Source organism: Trachemys scripta, chromosome 13 (assembly GCF_013100865.1).
Source record: "Trachemys scripta elegans isolate TJP31775 chromosome 13, CAS_Tse_1.0, whole genome shotgun sequence".
Taxonomy (NCBI): domain Eukaryota; kingdom Metazoa; phylum Chordata; order Testudines; family Emydidae; genus Trachemys; species Trachemys scripta.
Genome location: NC_048310.1, coordinates 41,066,852 through 41,080,157, shown reverse-complemented (window position 1 = coordinate 41,080,157; position 13,306 = coordinate 41,066,852). Strand labels below are relative to the sequence as shown.

General features: G+C 56.9%; 1 protein-coding gene across 1 annotated transcript; it reads left to right on the top strand.

Annotated features, from left to right (window-relative positions):
• Positions 1 to 554: 554 nt before the first annotated feature.
• On the top strand, positions 555 to 11,686 carry C13H16orf86 (chromosome 13 C16orf86 homolog). The gene is made up of 6 exons (XM_034788723.1): positions 555 to 584; positions 2,705 to 2,824; positions 3,744 to 3,901; positions 5,839 to 6,020; positions 8,697 to 8,867; positions 11,286 to 11,686. Exons 2-6 carry the CDS (start codon positions 2,708 to 2,710, stop codon positions 11,429 to 11,431), a joined length of 774 nt encoding a protein of 257 aa, XP_034644614.1. The 5' UTR covers positions 555 to 584; positions 2,705 to 2,707; the 3' UTR covers positions 11,432 to 11,686.
• The last annotated feature ends 1,620 nt before the right edge of the window (positions 11,687 to 13,306 follow it).

Here is a 13,306-nt window from a genome sequence, read left to right as displayed (position 1 = left end):
GCGCTCCTGCCTGGGGCTCTTACAGCTGCTCTGACTGGCTGCTCGGCCCCTGCCGGGCGTGAACCTGGAGCCCGGAGGTCCGTGTGCTTGTGCAGCACGACCGCTGGGCCCATGCACGGCGCGCTGGGCAATTCCCTCCCTCGGGATCAGCCTGCGCCTCGGACAGGGGCGTGTGTGGGCATGTCTGACCAAACACTCAGCCCCGGCCACCCAGGATGCCCGCCGGCTGCTAGGCCGGACGCCCGCTGGCTGGCAGGGGAGGGGGAAGGCGCCGGGCCGGACGCCCGCTGGCTGGCAGGGGAGGGGGAAGGCACCGGGCTGGACACCCGCTGGCTGGCAGGGGGAAGTTGTTAGGCCGGACGCCCGCTGGCTGCCTGGGGGAAAGTCCATGCTGTCGAGTTTCATGAGCCTGTGAAACCTGCAGGCTCGAACTCCGCGGGGAACACGTTGCGGACGAAGGGCTCCGAGCAAGCACTGGGCCGAGAGGGGGAAACAAAACCTGGCGCAGGGGGAACCACTCGTTCGCAGTGGAGTTGCAGGGGGGACCGGCTCCCAGGAGCACACCGGGACGCTCTGGAAGCCGGGTGAGGGGTTAGCTACACTCTGCGAAGCGGGTGTTGTCATTCCTTTAGGGTTTGCCTGAGGCCCAGATCTGCTCCTGTGACCCCCTGCTCACTCGGTGTGTCCCCCTCTAGTGGGGGCTAGGCCAGCTGGCGATTGAAGGGCCTGCTACAGCCTTGGCAGCTCATGCATTTAGCTTCAGAGGTCCCAGGTGTGATCCCTGGTGCCAACACCCCCGTGTGGGTCGGTGTTACACTACCAAGCTCAGTGCCAAAGACACGTCTCAAGCCACGCGCTGGCTGGCTGGCTGAAGAGTGCCTTGTTTAGATTCAGGAAGCCCTGACACTAGAGGACACGGACACGTTGCCATGGGAGAGCGCAGCGTCGCACCCCCTGGAATACGCTGCAGCAGCATCGGGAGACAAAGAGCCTCAGCACGCAGGATGAGTTGAGGTCGTTTTGGGCCCCGATCCTGCCAACGCCTGCACTGCTGTGGGTGGGCCCACGAGTGTTTGCAGACTTGTGGCGTAAAAGCTGCAGGGCACAGACACCAATGGCGGCATGGACTCCCAGCACCAGAGCAGAGTGTGGTCCCCTCCTCTCCAGGGCTAGGAGAGGAGTTGCCCATGGTCAGGGTTTGTAAACCTCCCTGCATGGGGGACACCAAAGGGATAAAGAGCGCTGGTAAAGCCGAGTTGACCTGGGCGGAAAGCATTTGAGGCTCAAAGAGTTGAAAGTCAAATATTTGAATCCTGCTAGTCTCCCCTGGTTTGGGTCCTCCTGGTCACGTACTTGGTGACTAGATGGGAAGGACTTTCAGCATTCCCAGCATCGCCAAACCCTCATGTTCAGAAAGCATGAATCCGGCCTCCAGACCCATGAGATCCAACCTTCTAAGTCAGCAGTTTGAATAAGAGCGTGGCTTGGAGTGCCGGGCTTTCTGTTTGCCAGCGGGACCTGTCAGGTTCCCATTTCCAGGGTTTTCTCTGCAACCACGAAGGCTAGAACCATTCTTCAGAAAACAGTGTTCTAGTGTATTCACAGGACTGCAGACCCAGAAAACCCCCAATCATCAGGTGGCTCCGGTTAGAGCCGCGAGAGCGGGGACGCTGCATTCGTACGGTGAAACGATCATTCGAGTGGATTCATTCACTCCAGAACCTGGGTGGGGATACTTGCCAAGTGGGTTTTTATAGCATTCAAATCTCTGTCTGCTCTGGTCAGACAAACCATACTCAGACCCTAGGAGCAACTGTTGTATGTGACCTGATCGTTCTATCGCATCTCACTCCTGAGCTGGTGGGATTCTTCATTGCAAAGAAATGACGGACCTGATTCTCCTTTATACGGTCACTTTTAGCCCCGTGGCAGCATGAGGGGTCATTAACGTGCATTCAGATGTAACTGACACCCACTGTGCGGCCCACGAGGTGTAAAGGGGTCTTGGTGGAACTGAGAATCCAAGCCCTTGGCCCCATTGCCAGTTGTTATCTGTGGCAGGAGACTGGGCACTTGTCCACATGCAGCTCTTAGCTGAGTTTGGAAGTGGTCTAGGACCCGCTCAGCTCTGAACATGGCTTGTGTCTGCACATAGTGTGGGTCACCCTCAGTGACCGTGGCAGCTATGCCCCTGCCAGCAGCCTGGGCTGGCACAGGCTTGCCTCCCTGGTGGTCTTTGCCATGAGGAATGGCCCTCCTCACTGCATCTGTGCAACTGGGGTGTCAGCCATTCCTCCCAGTACTGTGACATCCCAGAGTGCACTGCTCTGGGTGCATGTCTTCTGGGCACCCTCTCCCCTGCTAAAGTATTATGGGATAGTCGCCCCGCTTTTCCCACAGTTCACTGCAACACAGCTGGTTGGCCTGGCCGCTGTGGATGCCCAAACACAGCCTGCACTCAGTGGCGCTGTGAAAGATGCTGCTGGGTGGCCAGGATTCATCTGTACTAGCTGTAACGGGGTCTTGTGAGGGGGCCCAGGGTGGCAACATTCATAAAGCTTGACCTCCCTGCCCACAGGCTGGGGGGCTAATGACACACCCCTGCCTGGAGTGCTCAGTGATCTAGGGCTAAGCATCATTATCAGACAGCAGCTCAAAGCCCGGAGGCACCAGTATCTGATGTCACTGATTGCCCTGTCCTCAGGCGATGGCCACTGCAGCAAGGAGTCCAAGCGAGAAGAGGCCTGGGGGGAAGGCCATGCCCGGACGCTTCCTCTCCCAGTTGGCAGCCGCACTGGACAATCCAACCATCAAGGCGCTGGAGGTAAAAGACGATCGCGCGTTTAGAATGCGAGTCATCATGGGACAGGCGCGCTCGCAGAGCTGCGGCTGCCTGAAGCAGGCGTGTTCACAAGGGGATCCGGCCAGGCGCATGGGGAGCAGGAATGCGTCTCCTCCAGCCACGATGTGGGGCTGAGAGGTGGCCAGGCCCCGTGGGAGCTGGCTCGTCTCCCCTGGGGAAGGGGCTGTGTCCCAGAAAGGCCACCTACCAGCTCCGTTACACTTCCACAACGCCCTCACAAGAGATTGAACAAGAAGTGGCCCCCAAAAAGATGATTTTCAAAGTTTCCAGTTCATTCGTGTGAAAACCAGCTGTGTAATTTGGGGCTCACATTTCCCCTGGCTGCTTTGACCCCTTCCTGCCCCAGAGGCCCTGGCCAGGGTTCCCATTACAAGGGACCTGCTGACCTGCCTCCCTCGCACTGTCCTGCCTCGGTAGCTGGCCGTGCAGCATTGCCGTTCAGCAGCAGTGTCACTCCCGTGCTGTTCGGCTCATAGCAGCACAGAGCCCTGGCATCCTACCATGACATTATTTTATCCTAACATTACGAATGTCTCACACCACAGAACCCAGCGTAGGCTCCGGGCTGCAGCACACGGCCTCCAGCTGCCATCCAGGTCCTGTTGCTAGCCAGTCCCATGGCCTGGTGGGGGCAGGCTCTGTACCACAGCACAGATCCATGGACGCCTGATCACTTACGCAGATGGGTTTTAAACGTAGCTTAAGCAATTCACAGTCCAGAAAGCCCCTGGCCACTTGTTCAATGCAAAGCACAGCTTCCCCTCCGGAACAGGGGGGAGCTGTCCCGGGGCTGGTCTGAGAGCTGCGCCAGGCACTGCAGCCGGAAGCGTTGCTTTCATCTTTCGCTTCCCAAGCAGTAACTTTTCGTCTTCCTCCCCAGTGGGACGAGGACGGGCAAGGCGTGGTCGTGAACGCCCAGCTGTACGACGAAGAGGGTCAGAAGCACAAAGAGCTCTTTCCGGAGCTGAAACCCCTGCGATCAGTCTCCGTGCTCCAGGCGTGGCTGCTGACCTCCGGCTTTAAAGCAAAGGCAGCAAAGTAGGTTGGAGGGTCCCCTGGGGGCTGCAGGGGGCTCATCCCCCATTGTGCCAGGCCTAGCCCATCTCCCAGGAGCTCACCGCCTGCAAAGAGCAGAGACAGGGCTGGGACCGGGGCCCCAACTCACACACAAGGCTTGGGGCAGGGGGCAGCACATGGCGTCCCCGTACCAGGCCTGGTTACACACTGGCTCAGACCTGTGTTCCGGTGAGAATGAAGTCGCTTGGCCCTGGGGTTGAAGCTGGGCAGGGAGTGGACACAGGGGGAAGGAGGAGGTGAGAATCACAGAGGCCAGAGTGGGAGGGGAGGGGACGGAGCAGGGGGGACCAGCACCCAAGGCTGATGCAGCAACAGGGCGTTGGAGCTGAATGAATGATGATGTCAGGTTGTGAAGGCTCCTCCCAGCTGCTGCTGCTCCTCTTGTGGGGGGAAAGGGAGGCTGTTGGGCCCCAAACGGGCCCTTCTGGGGCTCCTGCAGGGGCTGGAAGGCCCTGACTTGCCCTGTTCTGGGGCTGTCTGCGTTCTGCACCAGCCCTGTGCGCTGGGCTCTGACTACCCTGGCTCAGTGAGGCTGCTGGACCTGGGGATGGGCGTTGCCATCTCTCAACATGGGAGAGCCTCCAGGCTAGGCTGGGACTGGAAGGATGGGATGGTCATGGGCCAGCCTGGCACGTCCCAGCCATTCCCCTGACGGCACCGTTCGTTCAGCCCCAGGCCTGGTGGCACGAGGGGTGGAGGGACAGCTGGGGAAGAGTTTGTTGTCTTTAGCACAATGGCATATGGACACCGGGTCGCTCGGGGAGCCTGAACCCTTTTGTCTCGGAGACAGAGGGTCCAACCCAGTCCAGGTCAGTATTGACCCAAGGCCAGGACCCACTGAGTGACCTTTCCGACATGAGCCAGCAAGACTGGTGGCCAGGGCTCATACCCACCGCAGCGGGCACCCAGCAGAGGGGCCAGGAGCCGAATGGAGCAGAGACTGAGCTGCCTTAGAGGGGCTCCCCTCCGAGCGGGCCTGCAGCACAGCACGTTGGCTGGGCACGGCAGGGGAAGTTGGCACCAGCCCTGCAGGGGAAGCTGGCACAGCGGCTGTGGCTGTTCTGCGAACCCAGCCGTATTAAATAACGCCGGCTTCAGGCCCTGAATGACACGTCAGGAAATGGGCCCAGAACAGGTTCTGCTAACCAGTATCCCCCCTGGGACCATGTCAAGTAACTCCAGTGTCCAGAGTACAATTCAGCTGCACTGCAGCCGAGCAGCTAACCGTGACCAGCTTCTGCAATGCACACAGGCGTCAGGCAGGCCTGGTGAAGCCTCTCCCACCATTCCAGAGGAGAGGGCAGACGGCCAGACCACCAGAGGCAGCGGAACATGCCAGCACCCAGGCTAGGGGAGGCAGCAGCACCAGGCTGGCTAAAATGCAGATCCGCCCTGCCCCTCTCCTAGGATGCAAAGCCAGCGCAAGTTCAGCAAGGGTTGGGTTCATTTATAAACTGTTCTCTCGCAGTTAGGTCAGAGGGGACTGGGCATGGGATTCCTGGGTTCTCTTCTCCCGATTCTGCCACTGACTTTGGGCGCAACCTCGGACAAGTCACTGCCCCGCTCTCTGCCTCAGTTTCCCCATCTGCACAAGGGGCGTGGTCCTACTTCTCTGTCTTCGTCAAGGGTTGGGGCACACCAGAGGGGCAGAGCATTTCAAGCTGTGATACCTCGAGCTTCAAGCAGGAGCAGAATTGCCCAAGCCTGCTGGGAAATGCGCTCCCAGCCTGCCGGAGGGCAGGAAGGAGTCAAAACAGGGTAAGCTTGTTCCCGGGAAGTTTCCTGGCACTGGTGCAGGTTGTGTGGGAGGCAGGGGACACCTGCCCTGCCAGGGGCTGCTGTCCCTCTGCCCAGCAGCTCAAACCCACCGTCCCCTTGTCTCTGGCTCTGTCCCACAGGGCTGATTCTGCAGTCCACGTTTTCCAGCACGCCGACTTCAGGAAGCTGCCTCCCAAGGCGGGGGAGGTGGACAACCCCCTCACTACCAGGCAGCACAAGAAAGCAAAGAAAAGGAAAAGCTCGTCAGACCTTGCAGCCAGCCCGGCAGTGGCTCTGCTCCCGGACACACTGCGCACGGACAGTAAGTGCACAGGACACACCACAACAGGCCAGCGCTGCTCGGAACCGCGCAGCCCCTTCCTGGCGCGAGGAAAGCGCTCGCTGTTCTCATTGTACCTGTGGGAGGCAGCAGGTTCCTGCTTCTCAGTGCAGGACTGCGCCTTTGTGGTGCTGGCTATGGCAGTATGGTGGGCTGGCTTAGGGCATGGTCGGTTGGCCCCCAGAGAAGATAACGGCCCTGCTAGTGCTACCAGCTAAAGGGGATCTCCTGTAGGTCAGGTAGCAGAGACGTGTGGTTTGGGGACAGACAGGCGAGGGCTCCAGGCTGGGCTCCCCGGTGCTGTGTGTGTGTTGTCGAGTCCGGGTAACTGTTGTCCCGAGCAGTGATTCCATTACAGGATCCATTACATAAGGCTGTGTGTGTGCCTGACACATCGTCCACCAGCCAGCCTCGGCCTCAGGTCTAAGGAGCAGCCCTGCTCGCTGAGCTGGGCCTGGTCTGCTTCCTCCTCCCCACAGACCCCATGGTACAGATTGGGCGAGTTCAGCCTCTCCCCAAATATATACAAGCAGGCACCCCCTAAGGTGCTGAGGACTGAGTCCCAGTGCCAGATTCCACTCCCCCTCCTCCCTGGTGTCCTTCCATCACCACCAGCTCCGTGCTCCTCCAGCCCACAATCATAAAATCATAGACTATCAGGGTTGGAAGGGACCTCAGGAGGTCATCTAGTCCAACCCCCTGCTCAAAGCAGGACCAATTCCCAACTAAATCATCCCAGCCAGGGCTTCGTCAAGCCTAACCTTAAAAACCTCTACGGATGGAGATTCCACCACCTCCTTAGGTAACCCATTCCAGTGCTTCACCACCCTCCTAGTGAAAAAGTTTTTCCTAATATCCAACCTAGACCTCCCCCACTGCAACTTGAGACCATTGCTCCTTGTTCTGTCATCTGCCACTACTGAGAACAGTCTAGATCCATCCTCTTTGGAACCCCCCTTCAGGTAGTTGAAGGCTGCTATCAAATCCCTCCTCATTCTTCTCTTCTGCAGACTAAACAATCCCAGTTCCCTCAGCCTCTCCTCGTAAGTCATGTGCCCCAGACCCCTAATCATTTTTGTTGCCCTCCACTGGACTCTTTCCAATTTTTCCACATCCTTCTTGTAGTGTGGGGCCCAAAACTGGACACAGTACTCCAGATGAGGCCTCACCAATGTCGAATAGAGGGGAATGATCACGCCCCTCAATCTGCTGGCGATGCTCCTACTTATACAGCCCAAAATGCCGTTAGCCTTCTTGGCAACAAGGGCACACTGTTGACTCATATCCAGCTTCTCGTCCACTGTAACCCCTAGGTCCTTTTCTGCAGAACTGCTGCCTAGCCACTCGGTCCCTCGCCTGTAGCAGTGCATGGGATTCTTCCATCTTAAGTGCAGGACTTTGCACTTGTCCTCATCAGGTTCCTTTTGGCCTAATCCTCTAATTTGTCTGGGTCCCTCTGTATCCGATCCCTACCCTCCAGCGTATCTACCACTCCTCCCAGCTTAGTGTCATCTGCGAACTTGCTGACGGTGCAGTCGACGCCATCCTCCAGATCATTAATAAAGATATTAAACAAGACCGACCCTTGGGGCACTCCGCTTGATACCGGCTGCCAACTAGACATGGAGCCATTGATCACTACCCGTTGTGCCCGACGATCTAGCCAGCTTTCTATCCACCTTACAGTCCATTCATCCAGCCCATACTTCTTTAACTTGCTGGCAAGAATACTGTGGGAGACCGTATCAAAAACTTTGCTAAAATCAAGGAATAACACGTCCACTGCTTTCCCCTCATCCACAGAGCCAGTTATCTCGTCATAGAAGGCAATTAGGTTAGTCAGGCACGACGTCCCCTTGGTGAATCCATGCTGACTGTTCCTGATCACTTTCCTCTCCTCTAAGTGCTTCAAAATTGATTCCTTGAGGACCTGCTCCATGATTTTTCTGGGGACTGAGGTGAGGCTGACTGGCCTGTAGTTCCCCGGCTCCTCCTCCTTCCCTTTTTTAAAGATGGGCACTACATTAGCCTTTTTCCAGTCATCCGGGACCTCCCCCGATCGCCAGGAGTTTTCAAAGATAATGGCCAAGAGCTGGGCCCCCAGGGCACTCGTGCTCCAAGAGCCCCGCTGCCTTTCCTAGGGCTGGTCCCAAAGAGGATTCAGCCAGGGGAGGCTCCCCCACTGCCAGACACACCCCAGCTTCTCCTTATGGTGATAGCGCCCCTGGGCTGTGCTTCAGATTGGGGGTCCCTTGCCTCAGGCTCTTCGCAGGCAAGAGTCTAACTAGACATGACAGATCACAGCAGGGGATGGGAAGGTTGGTATCCCCAGTGCACAGATGGGGAACCGACGGCCTGCCTCAGGGTACCCGGCCAGTCTGCAGCAGAGCCACGAACTGCACCGAGTCCGAGACTGGAGCCTTTGCCACAGAACCTGCCTCTTTCACAAGAGCGGTCGCTTCTGCACGGCGTGATCATGGGCAAGTCCCACCCCAGCCCTGTGGCTCAGTTTCCCCCTCTGTAGCCCCGGGATCGTGATCTTCCCTGGGGCCACGAGGCTTTGTTGCAGCCTGTTGGGGAGGTTCCCTGAGGGCCCGGGCCGGGAAGCAGGGGTGTGGAGTATTCAGTGTTACAGCGGTGGTGGTATCACTGCCCTAGGGAGACCACAGCGCCTGCGACCCTTATACCAGTACATAAACTACGACAACCCGGAGCTGAACAGCCCTTCAGAGGACGAGAGCGACACACCAGAGACAGCTGCACTGGGGGAGGCCGCTGGAGCCCCAGACAAGGCAAACATGGAGGAGTCAGAGGGGTCTCACCAAGCAGGTAACAGGGAGGAGCTGTGGCTCTGGGCCTGGGCCCAGCCATTGCTGGGGGCTAACACAGCACAGTTTGCGTCAAGGTAGGATGGCTTCCAGCCAGGGACACATGAGATGAGGCAAGAAGGGGGTTAAAGTGTCGGGGGCTCATGCTGTTCCTTCAGGGGCAGCCTAGCTGTGTCCTGTGGGGAGCACGGAGGGGCAGCCCCCAATGCTGGAGCCTGAAAGGGGCACACGGATGTGTGTGTGTGTGTGTGTGTGTGTGTCGTTACCACCACTTTTCCACACGCAGGTTCCTCCTTTGGGTTTGTGGGCACAAGCACTTCGAAACATCTGCCCCGTTAGGCGGCTGAGGACGGCCCCAGCCGGAAAGCACCAGCAGAACTCACCCCAACCTTGAGGGAGACCTGATCCTGCTAAGCCAGGGCCAGGCCATCTGACCCAGCTTTTCCCTCCTCGCTCTCCAGCAGCCTTCGGCCCCAGCCGTGGGTTTGGGCAGGGGCAGGAATTAATCTGGGCCCCACTTACATCCGGAGAGTAACGTCATCAGAACCCACAGCCTTCTCCAGAGCTCCTCGCGCCTGCAGCACTCAGGGCTTCCCAACACTGGCCGAGCCTCACTCCTTCCATGGGGGAAACAGGTGCCCAGAAGTGAAGTGACTCGGTCCAGGGCCCGGGGCACAGCCAGGAGCAGAGTCCAGGTCTCTCACTTCCCAGTCCTGTGTCCTAAGAACTGCACCATGCTGCGCGGTTGTGAAGTGGGGACCCGCTAGGGGGCAGCTTATGGACTGAGTGCTGTGAGCCAGCCAGCCAGCCGTGTTCCCCTGTGCGGGGGCAGCACAGCAGCGACTGGCCCATGGACTGATTCTGGGCCAAGAGATGGAGGTGCCCATGGTTGCAGGTCTGTTCTCTGCCCAGGTGGCCTGTTGGAATAGCCCGGACTCTGCTCAGCTCTGGCTGAGGGGCGACTTGGGGTTCCTTACACTATAGCCCTGCTCTCAGTGGGTGTCTCTCTAATGCTCCATCCTGCCTGAGCGCACCAGAGCAGCGGGCAGCGCCGCGTGTCATCCACAGCCGGAAGGGAGGCATGCTGCGGCTTCTGGCCAAGTCGCTCTCAGCACGAGTGCAGGCTGGGCCCTGTCACTGCTGCTGGAGTTCGCTTCCATTGCTCCCCAGGAGGCCGGGTGGGCCAGGCCCTAGGTGAGTGGTGACCCCTTTCACACAGCAAGCTCTGAGTGTGACCCCCCCTTATAGATTAAAAACACTTGTTTATATTTAACACCATTATAAGTGCTGGACGCAAAGCGGGGTTTGGAGTGGAGGCTGACAGCTCGTGACCCCCATGTAATAACCTCACGACCCCTGTGGGGTCCCACCCCGCAGTTTGAGACTCACTAGCTCCTGAGCAAGCCAGGCAGGAAAGAAGCCTGCTTGCACAGTCCATGTGCAGAGCTCTTGGCCGGCCATCAGCTCCTCCCCCAGGGACGCGCTGCAGGTTTGGCTTGTGGATCTAGGAACTGTGGGAGGCAAGGCTGAAACGGGGAGTGCAGTAATGAGGCTGATAGAGAAGAGTCAGGGAGTGACCTGGGCTGGGCTCTTGTGGACGTCAGGGGGGCCGGGCAGCCGACTACTGCCTGGCGTAAGGATGATGCTTTGAGGCAGAGCCCCAGAGCTGCCCTCACTGAAGCAGCCACGGAGTTCACGACTCCAGCCTTCGTGTCCTTGTCGTGCCCCAGGCAGGCTCGAAGTGGCAGAGTTTGGGTCAGAAGCTCTCGGCCTCAGATGGGAAACCCATCCCTGCAATACTAGCGTCGCGCTCAGCACTGCTCCAACTCCACTGGCGGCTGCGCAGGCCAGGACGGGTCTGCCAGGGTCTCCGACTCAGCGGCAGCCATCGTGTGGGAGCCAGTGCCAGGCCCTAGTTATAAGTTACCTAACAGAGGGGAAGGGAACGGACGCACAGTTCAGACTCTGCCCTTCATGCAGGAAACGGGCAAGGCTCTAACCTTCTTTGTGTTCCAATCACTCCCCATTAGCCTAGAAAGCTGCAAAGCATCATTAGGGCTTCAGCACATGCAGCTGAGTGACACTCAAATTGTGGCACAACCGCCAGGCATGGGACCTGCCCTGGAGAGGGCACCGCTCCCTGCGATCCTGTGACGTGATCCTGCCACTTCTGTTCCATTTACAGCTGGAGCTGTTCCCACCTGGTCTACTACACCCCATTTGACAGCAGTCTGTCTTTATCCTAGATTCTAGAGGGCCTAGACAGACAGATTAGAACCTCTGCCAGCAGAGGAGCCCCTTCAGTTCCCATCTGAAATAGTCACCAGCTGGTATTCGCCTTCCAAAAACTATTCCTCCTCCCCCCTCCTGCCCTGGGAGGTAAGCTCAGACACCCACCCGTCTTGCGTCTCCATTTCAGGAACGAAAAGCGATAATCCAGAAAGTTGCTCCCCAGGAACTCCACCCCAGGCAGAGGTCGACAAGTCAACACAAGTCGACATCGACAAGATGCTGAGTGTCTGTGCAGCTCACCTGGTGCCACCACTCTCACCGCAGTATAAATAATCACACGGATTTCAATTTCCTGCCTTGTCCGTTTAGCATAAAAGAAACCTGGGACTGAGCATGTTGACGTTCCGCCTTCTTAAAACTCTGCAGTGAACCCTTAAGATAGGCTGGCCTTTTGCCAAGCGGTCCTGGTAAAACCACTGTCTTTATAATGCTACTGCATCTCCCAGACGCTGCTCATCATGGTTGGGAGGAGCATTAACCTTTGTGCCTTTCTCACTCATTTATGAAATAAAGGGAGACTTTAAAACTGCTGGCTCTCAGAGCTGTCTAAAGATTCAATGCACCATTGTCACTGGCTTAGTTTGGGCCTGGAGCAGGAGTCAACAGCTGATTACATTTGTGGTTCAATCAGACTCTTCAGGCACCCAGGGTCACTTGGGCTGTCCTTCCCCGGCAGCAGAGAGAGCACTTGTTGGAGGAGATGGCATTAGAGACCTCCCCAGCCACAACATGTTGTGCAAGCAAACAGCAGGTGGTGACACGGCTTACATAAAGAGGGTGGGGGGTTGTGCAGCAAAATCTCCTCCCACTCTGCCAAGAGGTGGGGTGGCCTGAGTCACTTTGGCTTGCTGGGGTCAGACTGAACAGTGCCCCATAAGCTATCACCGTTAGATGGGAAGCCCAACACCAGCTCCAAACACAAAAGAAGCCACTCCCGGTTATCCTGTCTTCTCTCACTCCTCTTGTATGTTCTCCTTCCCTCCTAGGATTCCTACTCCACTACTAGACTTGCTGGGGTCTATCTGGAATTGTTTTCTGAGTCCCTCTCTCCTCTGATGAACAGTGGTTCATTTAACTTTTCCACTCCAGAATACATTTATTCCTTGTGCTGTACGAGACCATCTTGGCATTTGGAACACTGGCAGAGTCAGTTCAGGAATTATAGCTTCCAAACGGGCATAAAGTTAGCAGGAGATAAGCCAGAGATCCTCTCTGAAGGAACGTGACATCTGCTATGGGGAAGCTCCACAGGGCTTAGATTGTTGGTTTTACGGCAGCGCCTAGACACCGACTGAGATCAGAGCCTCATTGTGCGAGGCACATTACAAAGAGACGCACTCACCACCTACTTCTCCTTATTAATGAATTTGCTTTCCTGACCACAACCTATAATAACTCTCACTCACAAGGCTGTCCACATGGGCAGGTTTATTGCTGTTTGCACAGCTCCAGGCTATACACAGGGGCAGGTTAAACCAATTTGGCTACTATACCAGTGGTTCACCCCCATCTTAAAGAAATATAAATAGATCTGTTTCTACAACCAAAACAGACAGAATTAAATTGTAGCTATTAACCCTTTTATTGGAAAGAGACCACATGCTACTGAACAGTTCTAATTAAATATAAAAATGCAAATAAAACCACTGAGCTAAATAAATACAGCAGCAATCCAGCTACCAGAATAGAGTAACTCCTCACTTAACATTGTAGTTATGTTCCTGAAAAATGCAACTTTAAGTGAAACCTTCCCATAAGATTTAATGTAAAAGCAGGGGGTTAGGTTCCAAGGGAATTCTTTTGGGGCAGACAAAAGGCATTGTATACTCTACAGTACTGTACTGTGCCCCTGGCTTACCCCACACAGGCACAGCCCGCTGCAGGCAAGGACTCTAGGAAGAACCTTCACAGCAGCAGCAGCTTCCCTGGAGAAGAACAGGCGCCGACTTTGCTGGGAATGCTCCAGGCCCACCTCTTCCCAACCCCCACTCCACCTCCTCTCCGGAGCAGCCGCATCCCCGCTCCCCCCCCCCTCAAAGGACTTTCTGGGAGGGAGGAGTGGAGATCCAGCGCTTCCCCGCTCCTCCCACTCCCTCCCAGAAAGTCCTAAGTGGGGGAAGCGCTGGGAGGGAGGGGAGGAGGCAGAGA

Excerpts from the sequence above, each read along its gene's own strand:
- C13H16orf86 (XM_034788723.1), top strand. The coding sequence starts at position 2,708 with ATGGCCACTGCAGCAAGGAGTCCAAGCGAGAAGAGGCCTGGGGGGAAG. Across the intron at positions 2,825-3,743 it reads CAACCATCAAGGCGCTGGAG|TGGGACGAGGACGGGCAAGG; the intron begins GTAAAAGACGAT and ends CTTCCTCCCCAG. Across the intron at positions 6,021-8,696 it reads GGACACACTGCGCACGGACA|GGAGACCACAGCGCCTGCGA; the intron begins GTAAGTGCACAG and ends TCACTGCCCTAG.